The 12,261-nt window shown below is 52.0% G+C and overlaps 1 protein-coding gene across 1 annotated transcript; it reads right to left on the bottom strand.

Moving 5' to 3' along the window:
* Positions 1-161: 161 nt before the first annotated feature.
* On the bottom strand, positions 162-10,874 carry Epx (eosinophil peroxidase). Its single transcript, XM_005075796.4, has 13 exons — positions 10,709-10,874; positions 10,508-10,601; positions 10,159-10,334; positions 9,865-9,982; positions 9,653-9,782; positions 7,981-8,187; positions 6,696-7,014; positions 5,214-5,374; positions 4,642-4,897; positions 3,638-3,808; positions 1,756-1,993; positions 851-1,063; positions 162-555 (listed from the first exon to the last, which is right to left on the bottom strand). The coding sequence occupies exons 1-12, from the start codon at positions 10,785-10,787 to the stop codon at positions 862-864; spliced, it is 2,151 nt and encodes a 716-aa protein (XP_005075853.1). The 5' UTR covers positions 10,788-10,874; the 3' UTR covers positions 162-555; positions 851-861.
* Positions 10,875-12,261: the final 1,387 nt, after the last annotated feature.

Genomic DNA, 12,261 nt, shown 5'->3' on the forward strand with positions numbered 1-12,261 from the left:
TTCTACTTTGAGACCCAACTCCTCTGCCTTTCTCTCCTTCACAGAAGAGACAGAGTCCCAGGCTGCATCTTAGTAGCCCTCATTTTCAATATGTGGGGCAAAGCTTGGGACCCAGGCCACGCTCTCCCCAGCCCAACAGAAAGAATGCAGGCCTTGCCCTCAGCATTGTTTTATTGCTTGAAGTAGAGAGCGCTGCCCTTCCTGCAGCCCCAGAGGAAGGTTGTGGCATGGCTAAGAGCCAGGATCATGTGGTCTTCCAGTCATGCTGTGGGGAAGGGGCAGGAGAAAGTGCTGGAAACCCTCCCGCAGTCTCTTGCTGGACCCCAAGCATGGCTTAACTCAAGGCTCTTATACCTGATGTTGATTCATAACTTACTAAGAGGCTGCCAAGGTTAATGGGCCTCTTGCCATTGCATCCTTGGCACTCTTACCCAATGAAGCCAGCAAAATGTAGCCTGCAAAAGCTCCAGAAGAAAATGGTTTTGGGGGGAGAAAGCAGCCTCATGATCTCCCCCTTACCCTCATCTCCAAGATTTGAGGGCTTGGCATGGGATCCTGTGGGAACAGCAGAAATAAGTGAGTGGGGGATTTGTTAGATATGCAGATGAAAAGCTATTTTAGGACATTAATGACAAAACTGAGGGTGGTTGAACACTTCTAATTGTCCCTGTCCTAACCTATGAAGTCCTAGACCCCAGAACTATTAGCCCAGAAGCTAGCATCCTTGGAAGCCATTAGGAAAGAGTACCATTTTTCCTAGTGACAAATTCTATTGTCTCCACTTGGCAAATGGGATGTCTTATCTCAGGGAGAGATGCGAGGACCCGACCCATTCCAGATCTCCCCTTACCTGCTGAAGCCTCATTTGCCTCGCCAGGCTGACAGGTTCAACTTGGGAATACGGTTACAGCTCACGAAACCCCTTGGGTAGATGTTAGCCCTGAAGATGTCCTTCGAAACAGTGGTGATGCCAGTATTGTCGCATATTATCCGAGATAAGGAAATTCGTCTCAGGGCTCTGCGTTGTCTTTTGGTGAAAACGCCCCATTTCTGCCACCAGAATCTGTGGATCAAGAGATGCTTGAGGAAGTTGGGGAGTTACTGTGCAGTGAGCACTTTTTGTATGCCTGGCACCTTCCATTTCATTCTTTCCACACAGTCTTTCTGCCAGTTTCTGCCCAGTGAACTGCCCAGAAGTAAGCACGCAGAAATATAGGTGGCCAGGGAAGGGTTTGAACCGAAGCACATGCCACACATCCCATAAAGTCTTAAGCCACAAACTTCCTAGAGAGAAACCAGGTTTAGTTCTTTCTGCCCATGCTCTGGGATCTGCTAACCCAGGACAGTGAGGTTGTCTGGTTGCTGCTCTGGCCCAAGGAGGCTCCAGCTCAGGCTGCGTCAGTCTTGCCTAGGTTGGCATTGCTTTCCCCCAGACCTTCTTCCCATGAGGAAGCCCCTGGTCTCAGGTCCTGTGACCTTGGGAGAAATGAAACTTAAAAAAAATTAAATAATTTACTTTTGTTTTAATATGCATTGGTGTTTTGCCAGTATGTCTGTGTGAGTGTGTTGGATCCCCCTGGAACTGGAGTTACAGACAGTTGTGAGCTGTCATGTGGGTGCTGGGAATTGAACCTGGGTCCTCTGAAAGAGCTGCCAGTGCTCTTAACCACTGATCTTTAAAAGATTCTTTCTCCCTTGTCCAGTCACACAGTGCTGTGTCTTTCTCCTCTACTTGGGGTGCTGGGGGTCACTCACCTGTCGCCATCTCTGGCTCTTCTGAACTGGTTCTCAAAAAGACAAGCCAGGAGAGGCCCCACTCGGGCCCCAGGCAAAAGAGGCTCTGCAATGGCCCCCATCCAGATGTCAATGTTGTCGGGTGTCCCATACAGACTCAGGAACTTCCTTGCCAAAGCCTGATTTTTCAGCACCTGGCTAAGCTGAGCCAAGTTTCGGGGCTGGGAAAGCCCACAGAAGCGCCGCCAGGCATTGTATCCTGCAGGAGAACCAGGAAGCCGCTCTGTCAGTCTCCATTAGCTTCTGCTGATCCCCACAAATCCTCCAGAGTATATTCTGTGGTCAATACTGAACGGAACCAGAAGATCCCTACAGGTCTACACCAGATCACAGCCCTCTATAGACTCTGGTGAACAGTCACGTATCGGACTGAAGAGTGTGTCCTCATGTAAAAATTGCACAGACACAAATTTGATATGAGGTATGTACAGTTAAATCCAGCCAGTCATCACATTTGTTGTTGTCGGGGGAAGGGACTAGAGGAGACTACAAAAGCAAGTATCAGGATACTATTTTTGAAATGGCCTGTAGGGAACAGCTGTTGGTGGGGAATAAAAGTTACAGAGAAGCCCTTTGAGTGGCTAGCAGAGTCAGTCTTCCAGCAGGGGGCGTCCACAGCTCCTTAGCTGTCAGGAACGTCAAATTGAAGACGATTGGGGAGATGGTGCCTCTTGCCACACAAGCATGAGGACTTGAATTGGATCTCCAGAACCCACTTAAAAAAATATCTGGATGTGGTCACACACTTATAATCCTGGTGCTGAAGACACAGAGATAAACAGGTTTGGGGCCCGATGACTACCCAGTTCAGCCTACATGGTGAGTTCCAGGCCAGTGAGAGACCTTGCCTAAAACATTCAGGGTAGAAGACAGTTGAGGAGTAACACACACACACACACACACACACACACACACACACACACACACACACACACACACACACACACACACACACACGGTGCGAGGACAGGGGGTGGGTGGTGGGGTGGGCCTGATTTTTCCAATGCCTCCCGCTGTGCCTGTCTGTTGTGGTGAGCAGAGTAGCAGTAGGAAATCCCCCGACTTCTTTACCCATGCATGAGCATCGGGACCAGGACACATGGGGCTTTGGATTCTATCTAAAGAGGGGGGCTGAAGTTGGAAGGAATAAAGGCAAACCAGGGCTGAAACCTCTTCGTGGTGTTGAATGGGGTCAAACAACAGGAAGAATGAAGACATTCTGAAGTCAGTTTTACTTCATGCTTTGATGACTTTTGAGCATGTTACTCGCCACCTCTGACTTACTCCCCCATCTATAGGAGGGTGGGAACAGCTGCCGCTGAAGGCCATTGGGACTAGGAAATGAAAAAACAGAAGTGCTTTCTCTCTTCACTCCTGTGGGAGGTCTCTGGGCCCTCACCAAGCCTTAATATTATTCTGTTTGTTCCTCCACTCTTGGGCTCCTTGGCTTTCACTCCCAGGTCTAGTGGCCCTGCAATTTCTTTGGCCCTAGAAAGTTTTTTATAACCTTCTTCTCTGAGTTACCAATGTGGTAAGGAAGGGTCATCTAAGTCCTTTAAGTCTATTGGTTGGTTTTTTTTTTTTTTTTTTTTTTTTTTTTGCTCAGAAAGTTCTTACCTCCTCTCTTCACCTCCTAGTCCCCTGACCTGATCCTGGGGTGAACCTAAAGCTGGAGCCCCTATAACAGGTAGGGACGACCCAGGAAGTTAGCACGCAAGGGATTGTGGGGCATCAACATGGGCCTTGCCTGCTCTGCACTACTGCTCATCTTGTTCCTGTCAGGAGGGAGGGTCGAGGTTTGCTCTGAACCCCCAAAACAGCTCTGTCTGAGGCGCCCCCTCACCGGGAAGCCCGTGGTCCCGGCTGCGTTGCATGTTCAGAGCTGCCAGGTCCAGCCCGATCCTTCTCACTTGCTGAAACAGCTTGTCCCGGAGCTCATCCACCATCATGGAATCTTGCCGGTTTAGCTTCGCTGGCGTGGCCATGAGACCTCGGAGGATGGGGTCGATGCCACCTGGTTGGGGGAATGAGAGGTGCTGATTTGACCAACCTCTCAGAAGCTCCTGGGGTCATCCCACGGTGCCAAGCTAGCAGGTGGGAGTCCTTACAGATCCATGGTATACCACTCTGATGTCAGTCTGCCTCCTTAGAAATGCGCCCCATTGGGCCTGGTGATATGGATTATATAGATAGGCTGAGGCAGGAGAGTTGCAAGTTCAAGGCAAGCCCGAGCTACATTTTTATCTTTTTTGGGGGGGCGGGGATGGGAGTTCGAGACACGGTTTCTCTGTAGCTTTGGAGCCTATCCTGAAACTGTAGACCAGGCTGGCCTCGAACTCACAGCAATCTGCCTGTCTCTGCCTTCTGAGTGCTGAGATTAAAGGTATGTGCCACCACTGCCCAGCCTGGGCTACTTTTTTTTTTTTTGAGGCAGGGTTTCTCTGTGGCTTTGGAGGCTGTCCTGGAACTAGCTCTTGTAGACCAGGCTGGTCTCAAACTCACAGAAATCTGCCTGCCTCTGCCTCCCGAGTGCTGGGACTAAAGGCCTGCGCCACCAATGCCCGGGCTACTTTTAATAAAACTCTTATATAAAATTTTTAAAGTAAAAGGGATGGGATATAGCTTCATGGTAGAGCATTTTCCTAGCATGCATAAGGCCCTCGGTTTAATTCCCAGTGAGTGGGGGTGGGCGCTCCCTTGGGACATGAGAGACCCACTGATGGCTGCCTTCTTTCTACTGTCCTGGGGAAGTATTTGCAGAGACCCAACCAGCATTCAGCAGCCCACCTGAGGAACCGGTGTTTGGACCCTCACCCCCCCCCCTTCACCTTTGGGAAGCCCAGTCACCTTCATGAACGACGCGCCAGCTGGCAAAGAACACAGAGCTAAGTGGAACACGGGAGTTGGTTTGTGAGGCCCGATATTGGCTGTCCAAGCGGAACATGAAGGGCTGCAGCATCGTGTGGCCAAATCGGAAGGCCAGGGTGAAAACGTTGGCTACACGTGGGTCCACGTTGGAGCAATACCCTCTGTAGGGTCCCAAGGTTCTTCTGATGCGGGCCTTGCCCAGAACCAGAGGCAGAAAGTCTCGGTAGGTGATGATCTGGAAGAGATGGCACGGGAGGAGTGTGGCCGAAGCAGCCCACAGCCCCGCCCCCCTTGCACAGACTCCTGCTTTTCACAGGGCTTCTCCGGCACCATTAAATGGGGTGTGGCGACACTAATTTCCCACTGGAGGATGATGAGATATTGAAACCCAAAGAAAAGCCACAGATGGGGTTACAGTTAATGGCAGAACCGGAGACAGAGATGTGCCCCAAGCATCCAGACCCAGCAGCCCTGAGGTACAGCCTCAATGCCCTGTTCAGGAAGGTTGGGAGCCACTCTCTCAGATTCATGCTGGCCTCTGGGCCCCCTACCTGGACCATGGCACCCACGATCTTGCGGGCCTCGTTGTACAGCTTGTCTCCACTCCAGCTGGGATTCAGGCGCCTCAGCCCAGTGGCCAGCCGATTGTGCTCTCTCACAAAGAGAGTGTGCAAGGATGCCAGCTTGGGGGTTTCACTTGACCGGGTGTCTCCTTGAAAACCCAAGTCCATGATTATCAGAGGGTCTTCCAGTAAGGGCAGACCGAGGTCTGGGACCCAGAGACCAGGTCGGGGTACTTCATGGGATTGTGTGCTCATCTCAACTGTACCATGCGCTCCTTACCAACCAACACCTTCCTCTCCGAGACAGAGGGCACAGTGGGCTCCTGGGTCCCTAAGTGGCTGGACTAGGTTAGGACTAAAGGAGATACACAGGGCAGATGCCGGTCTCCTTGCCTGGTGATTCTCTTCAACAAGAAGACCAGACCCACAGCCCCGACCACACATGGTGGGAGACGACCCTGGGGACCTTGACCTTGGGACTACATGCCACCTGTCTGCATAATGTCATGCTGCCCATCCAAGGAAGCAGGGGGCAGGCTCATTGGGCAGGGCCCTCTTTTGTACCCAGACCTTCCCCATGGGCAATCCAGGACAGCAAGTTCAGCCACCTGCTGGCTTCCACCCAGGTCCGATTTAGACTGAACTCCTGAAGACCTCTGAGGAAGGTAAACGCTGCTCTCCCAGGTTACATAGTTGTACAATCCTTGCAGAATGGGTTTTAGTTAAGCAGTGGGGCCGAGCGTACAGAGGGGAGGCCTGGGAGCTACACTTTGTCCCAGTACAGCTCTGCCTTCAGAACGCTACTCTCTTAAATGCGAACATCCTTCCTGGGTCTCAGCCTCGAATCTATAAGTTGAGGATGACACTGTCTGCCTTTCGTGGCTGCTCTGAGGTTCAAGGACGGCTCATCTGGGCATCTTAAACACCCAGAAGTGATTACTATCATTACCATAAACCACACAGGAAGGCGGGGGTAAGGACTATGAATAGAACACAAACTGTACATCCAAGGAAGGTACCGCATAAATGCATAACTGTGTAACAAGAAGGAAGGCGTGGCATAAGAAAACAGCCTAAAGAGGAAAAATCGAGGTACAGGTGACAACAGTCCCTTTCTGTCACAGGGGAAGGGATCAGTCTCTTTCTTCCCTCAGGTCCCAGTAGCATAACTAAGAGCAATGGGCAGACACTGAATTAAAATAAAAGGGACCCTTGCTATAGTTGGCTGGAGTGCACTCAGGTGGTGAGTCCCTTGTCAACGGAGACACCAAAGCAGGGATATCTGATCACGCCCAGGGGATAGGCAAAGGGATCCATTCCCACCCTCCAGCTTTCCCAATGACTGCACAGATCTGTACCTATGCTCTGCCCCCATACTGAGGGTCCCCTGAGGTCCCAAGTAGTAATTCCTCACCACACCCCCTCATGGCCCTCCATCCCGGGAAGAGTCTAACTCCCCCACAGACTGACCTGCCAGGAAGCAGGGGATGCGCGCAGAGCGGTTGGTGAGGAGACAAGGATCCTCATGCAGGTTGTCAAAGGGCAATAGGGCTCGGCCATTGTCCTGGAAACGCTGGTTGGTGGCCAGCAGTCCCCAGTAGTTGGTCCGATTTCGGAGTCTCAGGGCAAGGGAGACCTCGCTGCCATACACCATGCTGGCATCCACGAAGGATGTGAGTGCATTGATCTGGTTGCGGACTTTGTTCTTGTTTTGGGGGCACGCGGGTGCAGAGCGGAAGAAAGGGATGCAGTCACGCTGGTTCTTGATGCGGGGGTCATTGGGCGGTATCTAAAGTGAAGAGTGCTCAGTGACTGGGATTTCTCCATATCAGGCTCACTGACCTGGGGTACCCCACACTCACTTTTGACACTACTCAAAACTTCCCTACTTCAGGAAGCCCTCCGGACTCTCTCAGACTCAAACCCGGGGGCTTTGTGCCTGCTGGGCAAGTGCTCTCCTGAGATGAACCCCAACCCAGATGAAGCTCTTGAAATGATAAAGAGCTTCATCTTCCCGGAGGAGAGGTTGGGCAGCCGAGAGACAAGTTGTTGCACATGCAGTCAAGCAATGCTCAAGGAAGGCAGCATTTGCTGTGCTTGCTGTACAAGCCCAATGCTAACACTGTGCTATGAAAATCTAGAAGTTTCCACAGAGGGTGTGCCCCTGCACCAAGGCTGGGAGAAAGGGGTTTGCTGACACACAGCCCCCTCTGAGTGCCTCCCTACCTACTGCAAGCAAGCAAATCTGCACTGTGTGCATGCGTGCATGCATGTGTGTGTGTGTGTGCTCATGTGTATGTGTGTGTGTATGTGTGTGTGCAGGCATGCGAGCACACGCATGTGTGTCCTTTCCCAGAGAAGATTTGCTCCCTGAATTCTGTGTTTTCTCACCTAGCACCCCACTGTCCTTGCCTTCCAGGCTGGGGGAGGACCCTGCTTATAGCCCAACCCCAGGAGTTGGCAAGAACCACAGGGCTCTTGGCCTGCACCAGCCCAGGAAGGGCAGAAGATATGACCAGAATAGGCTCCACAGTAGGGGCCCAGAGGCCTCCTCTGCTGGAGTCAGACCCACAGGTCAAGGCCTGTCTCCGATATGTCTCTCTCCTCCATGAAACTCCAACAGAGCCCAGCTACCCCCACCCCTCTAACATGCACAGCAGGGGACATCTGTGTTTCTTTGTGTCTGGATGGGTCCCCATACCCTTCTTTCTGGGCTGGAGCTACCCAAGGGCCCTAGAAAGTTGCCTGGAGGTACCTTGATGGGAAAGCAGGGAGGCAGCTGGGCACAGGTCTTCTCACAGTCCACACCCTCAGTGAAGGCCACTCTGGCTGGGGACTCTGGCGAAAAGTCCAAATCATGGTCGATGAACTGGCCCCACTGCATGAACATGAGGGACCGGCCGTGGTCGGAGGCCCGCTTATTGCTGGGGAAACGCACAATCTGATTGGAGACAGCCCGGACCTGGTGGGGAAGTAGGGTCAACCTGAGTCTGGGCTCATGATCTGGACCAGGTGCTGAGACCAACCCAGGACTCAGGGAGGGCCAGTCTCCTGCCAGAGCAGACAGTTTTCCACCCACCCTTCTGTTCTTAGAGATGCAGCCCCCTCTGGTGGTGGTTGTCATTCTGAGAAGGACAGTCTACAGCGTGGCCTGAGGTTTCTGGTGGCACATGCCTATATCCCAGGATTTGTGAGGCTGAGGCAGGAGGATTGTAACTTCAGTGAGTTACATGCCAATCTGAACTACACAGAAAATCCTGTCTCAACAGGTAAGAGGAAGCTGGTCCAGATCAGCAGGTCAGCCTCACCAGCCCTCCCAGATATGAGATCAGTGTGTAGACAGATAGGTTAGAGAAATGTTGATCTTCAGGTACAAGGCTAAATTGGTAATCAGAAATAGAGAGCTGGATAAACAGATGGATCAATGGAAGAAAATTTAACATTAGTATTAAGGCAGGTAGAAAATTCTCATATTAATATATCAATAGAAAGTTAACCAATGTAAAATTGCAGATCATAGATTTGCGAATGCATTGAACTTTATATTTATCAAGATATTTTGAGGTTGGACAGTGGTGGCACACACCTTTAATCCCGGCACTTGGGAGGCAGAGGCAGGTGGAACTCTGTGATTTTGAAGCCAGCATGGTCTACAGAGCTAGTTCCAGGACAACCAGGGCTACACAGAGAAACCCTGTCTTGAAACCCCCCCAACTCCCCCACTCCCCCACCCCCATCCAAATACTTTGATCTTAAACTTGGAGTCTCTCACCTACAATCCCAGCCATAGGAAGCAGAGGTAGGAGGACTGCATTGAGTTTGTGAATAGCCTGGGTTTCATCCTAAATTCAGGCCAGTATAAACTGTAGAGTAAGACCTTGTCTCAAAAAGTAAAACAAAAGGATTGGGAGGTGACTTAATGGATAAGAATGCTTGCTATGACCTGAATTCAAATCCTCAGAACCTACATAGAAGCCAAGCATGGCCGCATGGGCCTGTAGCCCATACATTGAGAGGCCAATCCCAGTAGCTCTCTAGCCAATCAGCTTACATGAAACAGTAAGCATATTACAGAGAGAGAGAGAGAGAGAGAGAGAGAGAGAGAGAGAGAGAGAGAGAGAGAGAGAGATGCTTTGACACTTGTTCAATCATAGTAGGTAGCATAGGTACCATAGATCGTGGTTTATACAGCTTTTTGTGCCAAGGACTTCACTTCCATTCACACATGCTTAGAGTTTTCTATTTTTACAGGTGATGAAACTGGGACTCAGGGAGTAAGTGGTATTCTCTACCCAAAGTCACTCATCAATCAGGTCAGTGGGACAGCCCAGATGTGAGCTCTACCTGCCTGATGATTCAGGGCTACGTCTTACCCTCTGGCATCTAAAAGAGAGCAAGCATTTTCCAGACCCTCCACTCCAACTCACAAGAGGAAGTAAGAAGCCATTGCGCCTCCGGCCAGGGGTCCAGCCGAAGGGGCGTGACCGGTTGTCTTCATACTCAGCTGGCAGCCAGCGGGCCAGGGCCTGGTTGGAGGCTCCCAGCCAGGGTCTCTTCCTGTGGTAGTGAATGGGTAGTGTTAGCAGGGTGCGGGGCCTGAGCAAGGGAGAGGAGAGCAAGGCGGAGCCCCCGTACCCACTTGTTGTTGCATCTCCCCGTGATGGTACGGTACTTGTCGCTGCACCTCTCAGCCTGGTCTCGGAGAGCACAGCCGCTTGCCAGGGACAGCAGGCGCAGCTGCGGCTCTGTGAGCATATCTGGGGAGGAGGGGTCAGGGTTCTGAGTCCAGAGTCCTAGGTCTTTCCTGGGCTGGTCAATTCCATCCCTCTATCATCTCTAACATCCCCTAGGCTCTTCGCCCCACCTCTCGCATCTGGCTTTCTTCCACTCCCGGGCTAGGGCAGGCCTTGGGAGCTCAATGGGAACACAGTACCAGTGACATCGAAGGGTCTGGGTCCTTGTGACTGAAGCTTCTCTTCTAGAAGCCCTAAGGCCACATGCATATAATCAGCAGCCTGAACAACTCTTTTGGTGGCTGCTACTGGCTGCTTGAAGTAGGCCAGGAGGTCCATGGGGCTGGCCGAGCCGCTGCTAAGGCGCTGCTTGATGCTGTCACGAACAGGAAGAGGAGATTGGAGGGGGGTGCAGCCTACCAGCAGAGCCCCAGCCCAGTAGGGAGACTCATAGTGCTCAGGGGTTCCGGTTGGGTAAGTGATTTTGCCAAAAGCCTATCCTTCCTCATTGACCCTTCTAGGCTGGTATAGCCCCAGAACCAGGCCCACCTCTGCTGTGTCCAATTATAGGCAGCATCCACCATCAGCTTGGCCTCTGCTATGCAGTCTCGAAGGACTGAATTCTCCACTTGACTAGAGGAAGCTGTTCAAAGGCATGGGGACTCAGTATTCAAGGGAATCGCAGACTCCCCAGATCCAAGTGCTTTTCCCTCCACCCATCTTCTGCCTTGGTGTCCAAGGGGCTCTTACCTGGGGCAGTGCCCTCAGAGGCCTGGGTAAGGATGAATGTGGCGAGGGCCACTACCAGGGCCAGTAGCAGCTTCATCATGCAAACAGAATGCCTGCTACGGCTGAGCAGGCAAGCAATACCACAGACCCCACAGACGAGTGTCCCACTCCTTGCTCCCCCACAGGACCTGAGATGGTTTCTTTCTGCTTACTCTGCTCTGGAAGGAACTAAGAGACTTTATATACTATCCTGGGGTGCAGGGGGCAGGTCTTTGTTCCCAGAAGCCCAGCCCCTGGGGAGGAGCTCTGGAACCTAGCTCTGGTTTTCAGGGGAGCTATATGATTGACACTCTCCATCTTGCTTTACTCCTCACCACATGGGCACATTGTCCCCCCAGTTCCCCTCGCCACCTACCCCCTTGTGCCATACCACCTCTACTCTTGGATCCGCAGAAGCCTTTCTCCCATAATCCAAAGCAGTGGCTGGGTTGTAGATGGCACCCCATGAATAATGGATGACCAGGGTACTGACAAGAAGACAGGGCTTGGCTCCATCACTGTGGCCTGGGGAAGTCACTCCTCATTGCCAGACCTCGTTTTGGCATCTCTAAAATAGGAATTGGGTGGATGTTTGGAAAGGCTCCTTTCTTCCCCCATCAGGACAGAAATGGAATCTGGACTTACTGTCATATCCCCATACTCAGCACAAGGCTTCATTCAATAGTCATTCACCAAATGTTTTTAGAGTGAATGAACGGTCAATGATTCAGCTCTCTCTCTCCTTACCTCTCTGGTGCTATCAGATCTCTCCAAGATGCCAGAGAAATACGTCAGAGAACACCTGGAATCACAGTAAGGTGTCACAGATAAAACTCACAGCCAGTGAGCTCTGGTAGCATCCTGCAGAGAGCGCAAGGGCCTACTGTGGCTCTGGGAGAGCCCTGGGCTTTTCTCAATGCACAGCAATGGTGGATTTAATGTGTGCTACTTGGGCTTGACTAAAAGAGCTTGCTGCACTAAGCCAGACTGACCTGGGTCTCAGTCTGGCTCCCTCACTGGTACGGAGATCTTGAGTGGGTTCCCATTCCCTCATCCTCAGTGTGGAATTCAACTCAGTCCCTCAGCCCCAGACCCCTCCCACCTGCATGCCTTTCCTTCTGACAGGCCCTTCTCTGAAAGAGCCTAGTGACCCCATCCCCACGTGCCTGGACAGTTAGTGTTCATCTCTGGACTAGGCTCCAAAGCCACTGCCACTGTGCCCTCAACCAACCTGTCCTGGTCCCTTTAGGAGGCCATGTCCATTCCTTTGTCAGTGCAGACCCTGTACCTTCCAGACCTCACGAGACTCTTCCCAGGCTCTTCAACCTCTGCCCACCTCAACCTGCACGACACCTTCTCCTGCCTGCCCCTCCTCCCACGGCCATGCTCCCTCCATTGCCAACCAGCCTCAACAGTTCCCCCCTGAAACAGCCTCTTCGCTTTGGCAACCCCTTTTTCACAAGCTCCAGTTGACAGGCCTCCCCTATCTTATCTCCCATCTTCAGCAGAGGCCCCGACCTGTGTGCCAAGGGATA

Source organism: Mesocricetus auratus, unplaced genomic scaffold (assembly GCF_017639785.1).
Source record: "Mesocricetus auratus isolate SY011 unplaced genomic scaffold, BCM_Maur_2.0 Super-Scaffold_100007, whole genome shotgun sequence".
Classification (NCBI taxonomy): Eukaryota; Metazoa; Chordata; class Mammalia; order Rodentia; family Cricetidae; genus Mesocricetus; species Mesocricetus auratus.